Genomic DNA, 14,290 nt, shown 5'->3' on the forward strand with positions numbered 1-14,290 from the left:
TGGGCTAGAGACAGCAGAAGAAATGGCTGTCCTGGTAGCCTCAGGAGCCACCGTGTCCAGGACAAGGCCTGTCTCATCAGCAACACATCATCTAAATCATATACTGGGCCCTGCAGGACTGGGAGCAGATGGTTACACTGGAGACCACAGCCGTGGCTGCCACCGCTTGTGGTATGAGCCCTCCAGGCACACAGCTGTATATGCATGTGCATGTCTAGGCTCATCCTGGCATGGGGCCCATGCACGGAGGATGTGCCTGTCTCCAGTGCCGCCTCCGTTTTCACCTAACCCCAGGTGTCCCCTCCCCCCGGAGAGCCTGAAGCCCTCTGGTTTGGAGGGGAAGGAGATGTGGGTGAGGGGCTTGAGCATCGAAATGATGCTGGGATCTACAAGGAGGGACCGAGGAGCCAGGTAAGAGCCACCTGCCCTATACATCACTTTCGCATCTCCTCCTCCCTCGCCTGCAGCCCCGGACATAGTGGCCCTCTCCATTGCCGGGGAGTGGGGAGTGGGGAAAGCAGGGGAGGACCAGCTAGAGAACGGGTTGGAACAAGGGTGGGGCAGGGTCTGGCCGTCCTGCCAACGTGCTGTGCCTTGGAGAGCAGAGAGGAGGGAGGAAAGTGAGGAGGTCCTGGGCCCCCAGGAAACAAACCCAGGCAGGCTCTCAGCACCGGGCAGAGGGAAACCTGGCTGCCCCTCCTCCAAGCAGCCAAGCAGGAGGGGCACAGGGAGCCCACACTGTGGAGGGCATGGAGTGAGCCCTGGGAGGGGAGCGCTGTTGAGTCTGTGGAAATCTGGGCCTTGTGGCCTGGATTCCTCTCAGCTGAGAGTGGGCATAGGCAGCTGAGTGTTCAGTAGTATTTCCCCACAGCCCAACAGAGACAGTCTTGAGCCCCAGAATCTCAAGCTTCAGTGGGCAGCACCTGCCAGCCACTGAAGCCCAGGGCTCCCCGCCCAGGTGTGTCCCACCTGAGTAGACGTCCAGGCCGGGCATCCTTGGTCGCACACTCATTCGGAGAGCTGACAGGTTTGGCTTTGAGTTCCGGGCTCAGACTCTGGCCTGCAGAACAAGGGAATAACCACTGTTAGCCCGGCCCAGACCATCTGCAGGCGCCAGGTCTGGCTGCTCCTTCCTCCAGCTTCTGGAGGCTCAGCACAGCCTTGGGCAGCCTGGCCATGCCAGGCCCTTCCCACGTGGGGGTGCAGGGTGGGCTGAGCACTCGTGGGCAGGTTTTTGCCCCATGCGTCCTGCCTCTTAGAAAACTCCTGGCAGGTGAGTGAAGAAAGGCTGAGCCTTTCTTAGGAGGTGGGGGATTCTGGAATGCCGAACAACTCAAGACCCCTTTGGGCTTCTGGAAGGACAGACTCTTGAGAGGAGAGTCCAGGGGAACCAGAGACAGAGCTAGGATCCCAGACACATTTTCTGAACACACTGTGTCCACATGGAGCCTCGGCAGAGCACGCTGACCATGGAAGAAAGTGGTCCAAGGGGTTGTCTATATATTCCTCCAAGTAGAACCTGGCTTGCTTACTGTCAAGGTGGTGACATTCAAAGTTGTCTGAGGACTAGAAGGTTAAAGAAGCCCCCAGGTCAGACAGAACAGAGCCTGGAAAGTCCCTGGAGGAACAGTCCATGAGGATCTTGGCAGGAAGGGCTTGGGGCAGTCTCAGAATGGCCGACTCCAAAAGGGGCAGAGCAGGACCAGGACACAGCTTGGGGGTCAAAACTGGCCCCATCTCTGCTGCTAATTAGCTGTGTGATCTTGGGCAAGTTGCTTAACCTCTCTGGGACCTAAATTCTTTGAGAAAAAACAGTAAGTCCAACTTACCTCTCGGGGGTTAGAGATGCTAACTGTGAAACCTGAGGATGCATAAAACGCTAGGGGCCCAGGAGCTTAGGGCCCAGGGAGTCGGCCGCCCTCCCCGCATCCTTCCCCTGAAGCCCACCTGCAGTGCTGCCCAGGGCTCGCCACCAGCTCTCAGCCTGCTCTTCGGACGGTGCTGCAAACAGGATCTCTTCCCCACTCGTCAGCCTGGCACCCACACAGACAGGTCAAACTCTCCACTGTCCCTTTGGGGTCCCCCACGCTTCCAGCCCCCACTGAGCCAGGTGGCTGCTGGGGGCCATGCCGGAGTCCATGTCTCTCCCCTCACCTTAAGGAGAATGTGTGTTTCTCGCCGTGGCAGCCCCGCAGCCTCTCACACCGGGCTCCTGTGAGGTCAAGGAGGGCCAGGCAAGCTACTTTCTGAGGAGAGATGAGAGGCAGGGGTCACTGTGGCCATCTCAGCTTTTCCCTGTGTGGTCCCTCCATCCTGGGGCCCCTCTGCCTTGTCTCCCAGCACCCTGATGTCTGCATCTCCCCCACCCCGCCTGGTACCTCCTCTGCCATCCTCTCATCCAGGAACAGGCTCAGGGAGTTGCCCTGCAAGGTCCCACGGCAGCTGTCCCAGGAGCTTGAGCTGGGCTGTGGAGGGGAGGCGGGAAGGCCACATGAGCCATGTGCAGAAGGGAAGTTGGAGCTAGGGCCTGCCCGTGCCTCGCCATGTGTGTGGAGCCTCCCAGGAAAAGCAATGGATTGGACCAAAGTCCCTATGGGGAAAGGGAAGCCACAGAGGGGCTCTGACAGGGGAAACCAAGCAGAAGGGGAAGAGCAGGCCGGGAGGAGGAATCCCAGCACCTCCTGGGTGGGGGCGGACGCTGGGAAGGGCCCCAAGGAGAAAACTGCCTGGATAGCATGGTGGGGGGTGGCATCTGCCCAAGGTCACAGAGCAAGGGTGCCAAGCCCAGATGGCTCTTCCCAGCCCCTCAAGTTTTACTGCAAGTGGGGGCTGCCTGGAGAAGGAATCTCCAGGCACTTACCTGCCTCCCGCCAGGCAGCAGGTGCTGCTTGAACTCCAAAGGCCCCTCCATGGTGGGGGCACCCTTTGAATCCTGAAAATGCAAGATGGGGCCCGGAAATGTCAGGACCAGCACCCTCAGGAAGGTGGGTGAGGCACCCACTGCCCCCGCTCTCTTTATTCCTCCCACCCAAGTACTAACCAGGCCCGACCCTGCTTAGCTTCCAAAATCAGATGAGATCGGGCATGTTCAGGGTGGCATGGCTGTAGAGAGCCCTCTTTATTCCTAATGACCTTCAGCTCCTGTGCCCAGGGCTCCCAGCACTGGCTCCAGGGTGTGGGCCCTCACCCCCACAGCCCCAGCCCCACTGCATACTCCAGGGAGACCACCGTTGGGGGTGCCTGCAGCCCCAGGGGGACACCTGCCTGGGGGCCCCTCGTCTCAGCCAGCTGCGCTCCTGGCCCCCGGTGTCCAGAGGGCCTCCACTGAAAGGACGTCAGCGAGCTGCCGGCTCTCCCAGGTTTCAGCTCCTGTGGCTGCAGCAGGAGCTCCTGTTCCATCTTGGGGAGTGTGGCAAGATGGGCAAGGTGAGCCAGGTCAGGGAGACCAGCCACGCCTCGGGCTCCCGTCTACCTCCCCTCCGCCATCCGTCCCGGTCAGAGGGGGCCTGCCTCCCCCTCACTAGCTTTCAGCTTTGGCTCTGGAGGCTCGCACCCAGTCCACCATGGTGCCTCTCCCACCACCGCAGCTGGCCAGGGAAAGGAGTGGGTGAGGCAGGGTGAGGGCTCAGTGCCCTGGAGACCCTGACTTGCAGGCTGAGAGGGACTGTTCCCCTACCAGCCCTCAGCCCCTAGCTGAGGCACTCTTCACCTCTGTCTTCTGCATTTGGGCAAACTTCTCTTCCTGGGCTGCCAGCAGCTTTTCTAAGTCCTGGTGTCTGTGTAGCAGCAACTCCACATCTGACACTGAGTGCTGGGAAGAAGCACGTTCGGGTGAGGCCCAGCTCGGGGGGCGCCCGGAGCCTGGTAGCCAGTGAAGGGGCAGGACCCCCACTCACCCCATAGTCGGGCTTCAGCAGGAGGCCTTCCCGGCAGGCCAGCCAGGCCTCAGCCTGCTCCAGCCTCTGCCGAAGCTTCTGCAGACCCCAGCTCTCGGCACAGCGTTGCCGGCGCAGGGCCCAGGCCTCCTCCAGCTCCTGCAGCCGCCCTTCCAGCTCCTGCAGACATCCTGTCACCTGGCGGGGAGGGGCTGCTAGGGGTGACAGCTTGGGTAGGGCTCCCACCCCGGGCAAGGCAGGGCAGGGCTGGAGAGCCAAGTGTTAATGGACGTGCAGAGGGAAGGCTGTGAGACCCGCACCTGCCCCTTCCCAGCCTCTCTCCCTGCCTGCGCCCAGCCTTCCTGGCCTGCTGGTTTCCATGCCTGTGAGGGGCCCTGAGGCCTTTGGCAATCAGGCTGCATCCCCAGCCCAACCCCAGGCCCACCCTCTGTGTTCACACCTCCGGGGACATGAAGTGGCTGTTGTCCACCAGCTGCTGTCCTTCCTGCCGCAGGTCCTGGGCTTGAAGGCGGCACTCCCTGATTTCCTGCCCCAGCTCTTCATGCTGCCCAAGGAGCTGCTCAGCCCCCACCACATCCTCAGCCAGCTCCTCGGAGGATGCCAGCTCCTGCCTTTCCCGTGCCCATGCTCTGTAGGTCAAGGAAGGGAGCTGTTGTCAGGGCTGGCTGGGGAGCGGGGGAGGGCATGGGCAGGGGAGGGAGGGTCCAGCTCCCTGAAGAGCCAGGATACCCCCACCCCGCAGGGCAGAGCTGAGCCAGCAGCCGAGGTAGGACACCTACAGCAGTTCTTGGCAGCGCCCGAGGAAGGCATGGCCCTGTGCAGCCTGCGCCAGCCACTGGCCTCGCTCCTGGGCCTTTGCCTGCAGAGTGGCCCAGGCCTCCTGCACCTTGGCCAGGCCCCCTGGAGCCGCAGGATGTAGCTGGCCCAGTCGGCAGGCCTCCGTCTGCACCCGTGCCACCTCCTTCTCCATAGCTGCCAGCTCTCTCTGCAACCAGAGCATGAGATCAGGCCTCAGTCCCCACACTGAGCCAACGCGTGCTCTCCATTCAGGAGCACCAGGCCTCTCTGAGGAGCCACCTCCACTCTACTGCATAACCTGGGCCAAGTCCCAGGGCCCCTCAGGGAAGGATCTGGGTTTCTGGAGAGGAGGCTGAAGCAGGCTGGGGTGGGAGCACCTTGGGGGAGGACTGAGATAGGTCCCCCTCAGCCACCACCTTTGGGCAGGGACAGACAGGCAGGCTGCAGGGTGTGGGCCTCACCTCCAGGCGCCTGTGCTGTTGCTGCAGGGTCCGCACAGACGACAGGCTGTGGCCTCCGTCCTCTCCCTTCATCAGGGCCGTTTTCTCCTGCATCCTTCCCCAGAGCTCGGCTGCTGCCTGCTCAAAGCTGTGGATCTCATGGGCTGCAGCCAAGTTCTGGGAGAGGAGAAAGGACCTGCTCAGGGCTGTTCTCTGCTCCCAGGACTCCTTTCTCCCTGGAGACATGGCCTCCTGGGCCACCTCCTTTTGAGCAAGGAGGACCATGGGGCTTGATGTGTCCCCAGGTTCAGAAACCATCCTCCATGCTGCGACCCTCAGTGAACAGGACGATGTGGGTCTTGTGGCAGGCCAGCGGGTGGGGAGGGCGGGCAGAGGAGAGGGCCTCATGTGCATCTCAGGGAAAGGCAGACACGAGGTGTTGGGTCCATGTGAGAGAGCAGGCTGGTTCTCGGGGATCCAGCTGACCCTGGCAGTACCACCTGTAGTGCCTCGCATGCGGCTGGGAGACAGGTCAGCTCAGGAGGCAGCCCCAGCCCAGGACCTACAGAGATGGAATGTCCTGGGAGAAACCTGAGCGGGTGAGGGAGAAGGCGCATTCACTCGCGGCCAGCAGGGTATGTGTCTTGTGGGAACCAAAGCCTGTGCTAGGGAGGGCTTAGAGGGATTTTTTGAAGACTCTGAGACCCCCTAGCTCTGCCTGGCCTGTGGTTACCCACCTCTGTGCGGGCTTTTATTGCTTGGTCCAGCCTCTCCCAAGCGGCCTCAATGCGGCTCCTCTGGGCTTGGATGTGGGGATAGCGCCTGGGTGCGCCCCGCTCCAGGGTGCCTGCCAGCTTCCTCAGGGCATGCACCTTGGCCTGGCCCAGGCTCTGAACTTCCTTTCTGAAAGCATCAAACTTCTCTTCCAGCACCTGCAAAGGTGTGAGGCCCGGCAGGGTCACTCGAGATGGTATCATGAGCTCTCAAAGTTCATGAAGAGCTCAGCAGACCGATGGCTCTGCAGTCCCTCAGCCCTGATTCTGGAACCATCGGGATCCTCCCTAGGACACCCTCTCCAAGCTCCTCTCTGCTGACTCCCCAGCAACCCTTTCATCCCAAGGCAGGCCTTCCTCGGCCTCTGCCCGCTGCCCACGAGGTTTGCTCAGGAGTGACTCACCTTGACGCCCTCCAGGTCCTGCCCATAGTCCTGGGACTCAGCGGTGGCCGCCTTGGTGGTCAGCCAGGCGTCGAGGAGCAGGGTCTCTCGATCCAGCTGGTGTAGCTGCAGCTGCTCCCGCAGGCCATGCCCCCTGGCCTCCACCCTCCGCAGCAGCTCTGCGTGGGCCTCCCGAACTGCCTGCAGCTGGGCTAGCACCCTGGGGCTGCAGGAAGACAGCGACAGCCTGGACTGCAGCCCTTCCTCTCCAGGCTGGAGCAGTCTCCTGCCACCTCTGTAGGGGCTTCTCTCTGCTCCTTCCCAGATGCGTGGCTCCCCCCGCACCTGTCTGGGTTCTTCCTGCTCCCCAGGAGTGCTGCCGTCTGCTGCAGCCGCTCGAGGCGTGGGCTGAATGCTTCCAGGTCTCTCTTGGTGGCCTCCAGCCGCCGCAGAAGGGCCTGTGTGGCCTCAGCACTGTGGCCCATGTCCTCGCTGTCCAGGACGTGGCCGCGCTCGGCCAGCCAGGATCCCGCCTCCAGGAGCTGGGGTGACAGAGTGGAGATTTGTTTTCCCAAGGCACTCTCCAGGGCTCAGGATTTACAGCCACGATTCTCAGCTCTGGCCGCACATGGGAATCACCTGGGAGCTGTCGCGCTCCCTCCGCCTGGCCCCACTCCTAAGCAGCCTCATCTGGTCCGAAACAGCCAGGGAGGCAGTGCTTTGTAAAGGGTCCAGGTGATTTTTTTCCATGCAAAATAGATGCTTTATTCTTGGTTCATAGGCATAGATTTTGTTTTTGTCACTTGATAAATAAAACCAAGTTTTAGCAAATATTCCTTGCAGTGTTTCTCCCTTTCATTTATTAGCCTATTTACTTCATTTACTTCAGTTTTTCTTCCTTTCCAATTGTATTCACCATTCTGAAGTAATTGAGGTATAATCATCCAGGGAAGGTTCCAAGTGATTCTCATGTAAAGCCCTGGTTGAGAACCACTGGTCTAGAGGGAAAAAACACAGCCAGCACCTGTGTTCTGGGACACACGTGGAAGGAAGCCTTTGGGGGCAGGAGACCACTGAGTGGAGGAGATGAAAGGTGCCCAGGCCCGGAGCCCTGGAGTTACCTCCCGGCTGCACTCGCCCTGGGTTCCAGGCCCGCCCGCTGTGCCCTGCCCATCACTCCCCTCACCTCAGTCAGAAACTGCTGGGCCTCCTGAGCCTGCTGCAGCAGAAGCCGCCTCCGTGCCGCCTCCGCCCGCAGGTGGGCCATGGCCTTCTCCAGCTGCTGCACCCGGGCGGCCACCTCGTGGGCGGCAAAGTGCCCTGCCTGCACCAGCTTGTGCCCAGTGCCCAGCACCACCCGGGTCAGAGCCTCATGGCTGTTCATCTCACTCTCCAGGTTCTGTGGGGGAGGAGGCAGGAGGATGGGGAGGAGGCAGGAGGATGGGGAGGAGGCAGGAAGATGGGGAGGAGGCAGGAGGATGGGGAGGAGGCAGGAAGATGGGGAGGAGGCAGGAGGATGGGGAGGAGGCAGGAGGATGGGGAGGTTGCTGACCCTTGGGGGACTCCCACAGTTGTACTTGAAGCTTCATAGGACCCCACTAACTTGTCTCCAAGGAGTCCCCTGTCCCCATGACCCCCAAAGAATCCAGAGTACTCCAAAAGCCCCCACAGGCAGAGTTCCTGGCTGGGCCACAGAGTGCCATTTCCTTGGCTGAGGAGCCCCGCTCACATGCGAGGGCCGGCCCTCCCCTCCCCGGGTGGGCCCATACCTGGTGCTGCTCCTGCAGGTGCCGCACCGCACTCAGGCTCTGGCCATAGTCCTGGGCAGTGGCCAGAGGCAGCTTCTCCTGCACCCAGGCCATTTCCTCATCGGCGTCCCTGAAGAACTGCAAGAGGAGGCTCCGGGCTTCCAGGGCCATCCTGCGCTCCTGCAGGGGCTCCCTCAGGCTCTTGAACCTGCAGTGATGGAGGGTGGGACCCAGGGAGGCAGGGACCACGGGTGTCAGTATTAGGGATACCTGGTGACACAGATCACCCAGTTGTGGCCCTCCCCATGGGCAGTGGGAGAAAGTGAGAAGACATCAGCTAGAGGGCAGGGGTGGCGGTCCCTCTAGGAAGGCAGGGAAGAGAAGCTGAGGGCACAGGCGGATCTACCTCTGAAGCAGCCGCTGGGCCTGCTCTTCCACATCTTGGGCAAGGCAGTGGCCTTCCCTCACGAAGGCCTGGGCCTGGCCCAGCAGTGCCTCAGCCTGCCTGGCCTTCTTGTCCACTGCTGCCTCCAGCTCCCTCTGTGTGCCTAGGAGCTCGCCCACCCCAGGCAGGGCCTGGCCCCCAATGGGGGCTCTCAGCTCAACCTCGATGGGCTCCAGCCAGTTCTCCAGTTCCTCCATGCTCCGCCGCAGACGCAGGGCCTAGGGTAGAAAGCAAGGTTGGCAGGAGGGGAGAGGCCCGGAGCCCGGCCAGCCACCCCACGGCCCACACAAGCTCACCTCGCAGGCATTCTGGAGCTTGGCCACCTTCTTCTGGAAGTTGTCTTGCAGCTCACCCCAGAGGGCTCCCAGCTCCTGCAGTTGCTCCTGGATGGCCTCCGAGGCTGGGTGGCCCCCCTGCAGCAGCCTCTGTCCCTCCTGCAGCCACAACATGAAACACCCCTTGTGGACTGAGGACTGCTGGTACCAGGGCATTTGTGTCGACTCGGACCACCAGCACCACAGCTGCAGAGTCCCTGCAGGCCAGCTGCATGATCTTGAGCAACTTTCTTTACCTAAGCCTCATTTTCCTCATCCGTATCATAGAGAAAATCATGGTTATTTTGTTTAAATAAGTCATGTAAAATACTTAGCAGGGTGACTTATATCAGAGGGAGCCAGCCTGGGTCAGGATCTGCCTTTGCAGGTGGAAAAGAGAATGTTTAAAGAAGTGCCATGCTGGGCACAGTGGCTCATTCCTGTAATCCCGGCACTCTGGGAGGCTGAGGCAGGTGGATCACCCGAGCTCAAGAGTTTGACACCAGCCTGAGCAACATGGCGAAACCCCTTCTCTACCAAAAATACAAAGAAGTAGCCGGATGTGGTGGCACGGGCCTGTGATCCCAGCTACTTGGGAGGCTGAGCTGGGAAGATCACTTAGCCTGAGAGGTGGAGGTTGCAGTGAGCCGAGATCTTGCCACTGCACTCCAGCCTGGGCGATAGAGCAAGACCTGTCTCCAAAAAACTGGCTATGTTTTGACTCCTTCACTCACAGGACTGCTGGCTATATCCTGTTCACATCAAAATGTTATCTTTAAAATTACTGAAAAGGTGTCATTTTTGGAGAGGGTGCCCCCACCCCGGGGAAGCAATTGCTTCTCACTACACTTCCGCCTACACAACCGCTTAGCCAGGTGCCTGCACACAGAAAGTACCAGATAACATTGGCCACCGTTACTGTGGTTCAGCACCAGCTCTGGAGCACTGTCCTGTGCTCTTCCTGCCCGCAGGGCCTCACCCGCTGCAGCTCCTGCTGTTGGTGCCTGCTCGCGTCCAGCTCCGCCTGGAAATTCTGCTGCTTCCGTAACTGCGCTGGCAGCGTGGCTGTGTCCAGCAAACCCTCCTCCAGGGCCACCACGTTCTTCTCCCTCAGCCACGCGGCCACCTGGGCACATGGGGAGGACAGGCCTGCTGTCCAGGGCTCTCGCCTTCCCCCGACCTCTGGGATGCCCCAGAGGAAGTGTGGCCTTTCCCCGGGTCGACTCCTTCCCCACCGTGACCACCTCCCTCTCCAAGCTAGGCGAACCTCCTGGGAGTCCTGCAGGAAGGCCTGCAGCTGCCGGAGCTCCTCCAGGCGATGGCGGCGGGTCCCGGCTTGCCTGAAGAGCGCCTCCTTCCTGCCAGGAGGAGAGGCTCGTGGGCCTGGGGGCACCCCCGGGGCTGGGTGGGGTGCCCGTTCAGCCTAGGCTTTCTCAGGTATGAATATATTCGGAGTCTGGAGTTTCTTTGGAATAAAGGTCCATTGCACTCCACCTCTGTATATGTGTGTTATGGGCCGGATTTTGTACCCCCGAGTTTTTTTTTGGGACAGAGTCTCGCTCTGTCACCCAGGCTGGAGTGCAGTGGCACAATCTTGGCTCACTGCAATCTCCACCTCCTGGGTTCAAGCAATTATCCTGCCTCAGCCTCCCAAGTAGCTGGGACTACAGGCTCATGCCTCCACGCCCAGCTAAATTTTGTATTTTTAGTAGAGGCGGGCTTTCCCCATGTTGGCCACGTTGGTCTTGAACTCCTGACCTCAAATGATCCACCCACCTCATTCTCCTAAAGTGCTGGGATTACAGCTATTGCACCCGGCCTGTACCCCTGAGTTCTTATGCTGAGGGCCTAACCCCAGAACTGGTTTTGGAGACAGTGTCTTTAAAAGAGGCAATTAAGTGAAAACGAGGTCATATGGGTGGGTCCTAATCCACTGTGACCTTATGTGTCCTTATGAGAGGAGGAAACTGGGGCAGACACAAGCATGGGGGGAAGGCACAGGGCAAAGGCGCCTCTGCCAGAACAGGGAGACCTCCAGAGGAAACTGACTGCTGACACCTGGACCGTGGACCTGCAGCCTCCAGGACTGTGAGAAGAGTGTTTATTCCAGGGGTCCCAGCCTCTGGGCCGCAGACCAGCACCAGTCCGCAGCCTGTTAGGAACCAGCTGCACAGAAGTGAGCTGCGGAGCGTGAGTGCCTGAGCTCTGCCTCCCGTCGATCAACTGGCAACAGATTCTCACAGGAGCTGGAACCCTGTTTTGAACTGCGCACACGAGGGATCTAGGTTGCAGGCTCCTTATAAGAATCTAATGCCCAGAGATCTGAGGGGGAACAGTGTCATCCGGAAACCACCTCCCACCCCCTGGGAAAAACTGTCTTCCACAAAACCGGTCCCTGGTGCCAAAAAGGTTGGGGGATTGCTGGTTTATACCACCCCACCCAGTCTGTGGTATTTTGGTACAGCTGTCTGAATAGGCTAATATACTGTCTAAACCACTTTTTTGATCAGGCATTGCTATTAGCAAGAATTTTTAAAGCAGGACCTCCCTATATATAATATGTAATATCTAACATTTATATAATATTTAATAATTTGATTTATATATTACATACGTACTTCTGTACCAATATCAAGTACAATGCCACATGCACAAAAATAGAAACTGAGATCTATAAAGTAAACAGAAGTTCTAACATCCCTCCCCCCCACCCCACCTCCTCAGGTCCACGCACTCCTGCCCACGCTGGTGTGAGTGTGTGGGGAGGAGCGGGTGCGGAGCGGCTGGACTGAACAGAAACGTGCTCCTGTAGGAGGGAAGAAGCCAGGGGCTAGAAGTCACGGTGGCACTGTGCTGGGGGCAGCTGGGCCTGCCAGGAACCACCTAAGGTGACTGGGGGAGTGGGTGGTGACAGAGGCCAGCAATGTTTGCATTCTGTTAATTCAAAGAACGCCACAGGTACCCAGGTGTGATCCACCTGCAAGAATGGAGAGGGGCTGGCCCCAACCACTGCCAGGACACCAGCACAAGGAGCCACGGCATTTGTGGGTGCTGGTCGGCTCTCTGGGAAGGACAAAAGCCCTCACCAGTCTGGGATCTGGCTTTTGACCCTATCTCCCTTGATCTAAAAGTCTGAGGAGCCGCATGAAGCAGCCAAACCCGACGAGCTTTCACAGGGAAAAAAACCCGCAGAGCTGGGGTCTCATGGGCCGTGCAGGTCACATGCATCTGTGTCTGAACCGGTGTTAGATGAGCTAAGACTTCTGCTAGCCTGCCTGTGGGGCCAGCACCATGCTTTCATCCTCATCACAGCCCTTAGAGCCCGGGATGTGAGGCTTAGCTGCCGTGAGGAGGAACGTGCCCGAGTCCTGCCATTAGTGGGCAGCATAGGGACTCAGGACTGTGGCCCTGGAAGGCTGATGCTTGACCTCTGTACCCTGCCCTTCCGTTTCGTGAGATGGTTTCCTCTTGGTCTCCTAGCATAAGCCTCTCTTTAAACTCCCTTTGATCTCAACTGAATGAAGAAGGAAGTGGGATTTTCCACATGGTGTTTGATGTCCATAACAGGCAGACACATTGCAGGGCCAGGGGCGGTGGGGACCCCTGGCATCTGACCTCAGTCCTTGGAAAAGACTGGTGAGCCTGGGCCAAGCAGCGGAAGGGTAGGAAGGGAAGAACCGGGATGTCAGATGCCTGTGCCAGCCTGCCCACAGCATCCCTCACCCCAGAGCCACCAGTACCTCAGGAGCATGGCCTGGCACCTGCCCAGGGCACTCGGGGCCTCGGGGTGTCCACCCTGGTGCAGGCTGCGGGCCGAGGCCTCCAGAGCGCTGATCTTTCCTGCCTGCACCTCCAGGTCCCGCTCCAGCATCTTCTGCTTCCACAGAAGGGGCTCCGTGGGAGCCAAGGGGTCCTGGTGAGGGTGGGGAACCCAATACTGTCCACGGGGCTGCCCCCTCCCATCCCAGGCTACCTGCCTTCCCACCTAGAACATCCTACCAAATGCACATCCACAGAGCAGCTGCTCCACCCAAATACGTCCCTCGAGGCCGTTCCAGCTTTAGGACAGTGATTCCCAGCCAGGGGAGCATTGGGATAGGGATCAAGAGCCAGAATCTCTGAGGCAGGCAGAGTTTTTTCACATAAGGTGAGCGCTCCCTCCTCTGCACTCCCCCGAGGACTGTTAGTCTCCAGTTATCCTCTGAGGTCTCCTATGAGCTACACTTGTCTGCTACAGGGTTGGGGCAGTGGCGGGAAAAGCGAACCTCTAGGCATTTGGGAAGTGAGGAGGGCAGGGGTGAGGCAGTAAGAATGGGTCAGGGCCACAGGCACTCTCGAAGCTCCTGGGTGTTGGCGGTGGGGCCTGCCCACAGCTGCGTGGGAATTGCTCCAGATGACAGGTAAGTAACTGCCCAGTGACAGATGTGGTCCCAAGTGGGGAGATGCCCCAGAAGGGGAGGGTCGCTGGCCTGGGGAGCTCAGGCAGCACTGGCTGGTTTGACCCCGAACGCTGCTCTTGTAAGATCCCCTCCTGCCCATTCCGGCTGGACACCTACCCACAGACCCTCACTGGCTAGGGAGTCTTCCTTGCTGCTAAGCCAATGTTCTATCTTCTCCACGGAGCTCAGAAACAGCTGGGAACAAAGGAAAAGGCAAGAGGCAGTCGGCAGAGGGTCCAGCCACTGCAGGTGGAGTGACCCTTCCGGTGGCACAGGTTGGGGAACCAGGGTCCTGGAAGGCAAGAGCGCTGAGTGGTGGGGAAGTCCCTGGCCCAGCAGCCCCTCCAGCCTTAGCCTTGACCAGAGGCTGGGGGTCAGCGCAGGCCGTGTTGGGTGGGGCCAAGATGCAGGCTGGGGATGGGACTGTGCCTGCCTGTAGCTCCAGGGCCTGCTGCAGCTGTAGCTGGTGCTCCTGCCAGGTCCCTTCCAGGCTGCTCAGCTCCTGTTCTAGGCCAGCCAGGGCCTGGCGAATGTCGGGCGTGGAGGGGTGCCCCGCTGTGAGCAGTTGCTGCCCAGTGCTTCGGGCCAGGCTGCTGCTGTCTGTCCAGGAGTCCAGCTCGGCCTGGAACGGGACTGGGCTCAGATCACCGGGGACTGGAAGCAGCCCAGCAGGCAGGAGGAGAGGTGGGGAAGCAGCTGAGGAGTGGGAGGCTGGAGGAGACAGGCAGGGCGGGACACCCAGGAGGCCCAAGAACAAGGGGAGGAGAGGAAAGGGCAGAGGTGAGGGTCTGGGAAAGGCTTGGACCAGCTGCCTGCTCACCTTGCGCTCCTGGTGTTCTTCTAACATACGCCGGGCTTCCACAGGGCTGCGAGGAGTGGGGCTCATGTCCATCTGAGCCCGCAGCCTCTGGGCGCCAACCAGCAATTCATGCAGTGTTGCCTGGAGTTTCTGAGCTTGGTGCAAGGCATCCAGCGCCTCCCTCCTGCCCACAGCGCTCATCAGCTAGTTCCCAGGCCTTCAAACCCCTCTCCCCTGTGCCCACTGGTGTCTTCT

The 14,290-nt window shown here is 59.9% G+C and overlaps 1 protein-coding gene across 1 annotated transcript in view; it reads right to left on the bottom strand.

Moving 5' to 3' along the window:
* The window catches only part of SPTBN5 (spectrin beta, non-erythrocytic 5), a 33,939-nt gene that overhangs the window by 697 nt on the left and 18,952 nt on the right, over positions 1–14,290 (bottom strand). Inside the window, exons 32-55 of the mRNA XM_077938795.1 lie at positions 14,057–14,219; positions 13,670–13,858; positions 13,354–13,431; positions 12,538–12,710; positions 10,065–10,155; positions 9,777–9,923; positions 8,780–8,917; positions 8,445–8,701; positions 8,060–8,246; positions 7,477–7,689; positions 6,636–6,832; positions 6,312–6,516; positions 5,872–6,066; positions 5,156–5,311; positions 4,676–4,881; positions 4,336–4,525; positions 3,897–4,073; positions 3,710–3,811; positions 3,265–3,399; positions 2,861–2,932; positions 2,379–2,465; positions 2,155–2,246; positions 1,948–2,033; positions 970–1,060 (exon numbers count right to left, since the gene is read on the bottom strand). Coding sequence (XP_077794921.1) covers positions 970–1,060; positions 1,948–2,033; positions 2,155–2,246; positions 2,379–2,465; positions 2,861–2,932; positions 3,265–3,399; positions 3,710–3,811; positions 3,897–4,073; positions 4,336–4,525; positions 4,676–4,881; positions 5,156–5,311; positions 5,872–6,066; positions 6,312–6,516; positions 6,636–6,832; positions 7,477–7,689; positions 8,060–8,246; positions 8,445–8,701; positions 8,780–8,917; positions 9,777–9,923; positions 10,065–10,155; positions 12,538–12,710; positions 13,354–13,431; positions 13,670–13,858; positions 14,057–14,219 — 3,627 coding nt within the window. The remainder of the gene's footprint in view (positions 1–969; positions 1,061–1,947; positions 2,034–2,154; positions 2,247–2,378; positions 2,466–2,860; positions 2,933–3,264; positions 3,400–3,709; positions 3,812–3,896; positions 4,074–4,335; positions 4,526–4,675; positions 4,882–5,155; positions 5,312–5,871; positions 6,067–6,311; positions 6,517–6,635; positions 6,833–7,476; positions 7,690–8,059; positions 8,247–8,444; positions 8,702–8,779; positions 8,918–9,776; positions 9,924–10,064; positions 10,156–12,537; positions 12,711–13,353; positions 13,432–13,669; positions 13,859–14,056; positions 14,220–14,290) is intronic.

The sequence above is a fragment of the Macaca mulatta genome, chromosome 7, assembly GCF_049350105.2.
Source record: "Macaca mulatta isolate MMU2019108-1 chromosome 7, T2T-MMU8v2.0, whole genome shotgun sequence".
Taxonomy (NCBI): Eukaryota; Metazoa; Chordata; class Mammalia; order Primates; family Cercopithecidae; genus Macaca; species Macaca mulatta.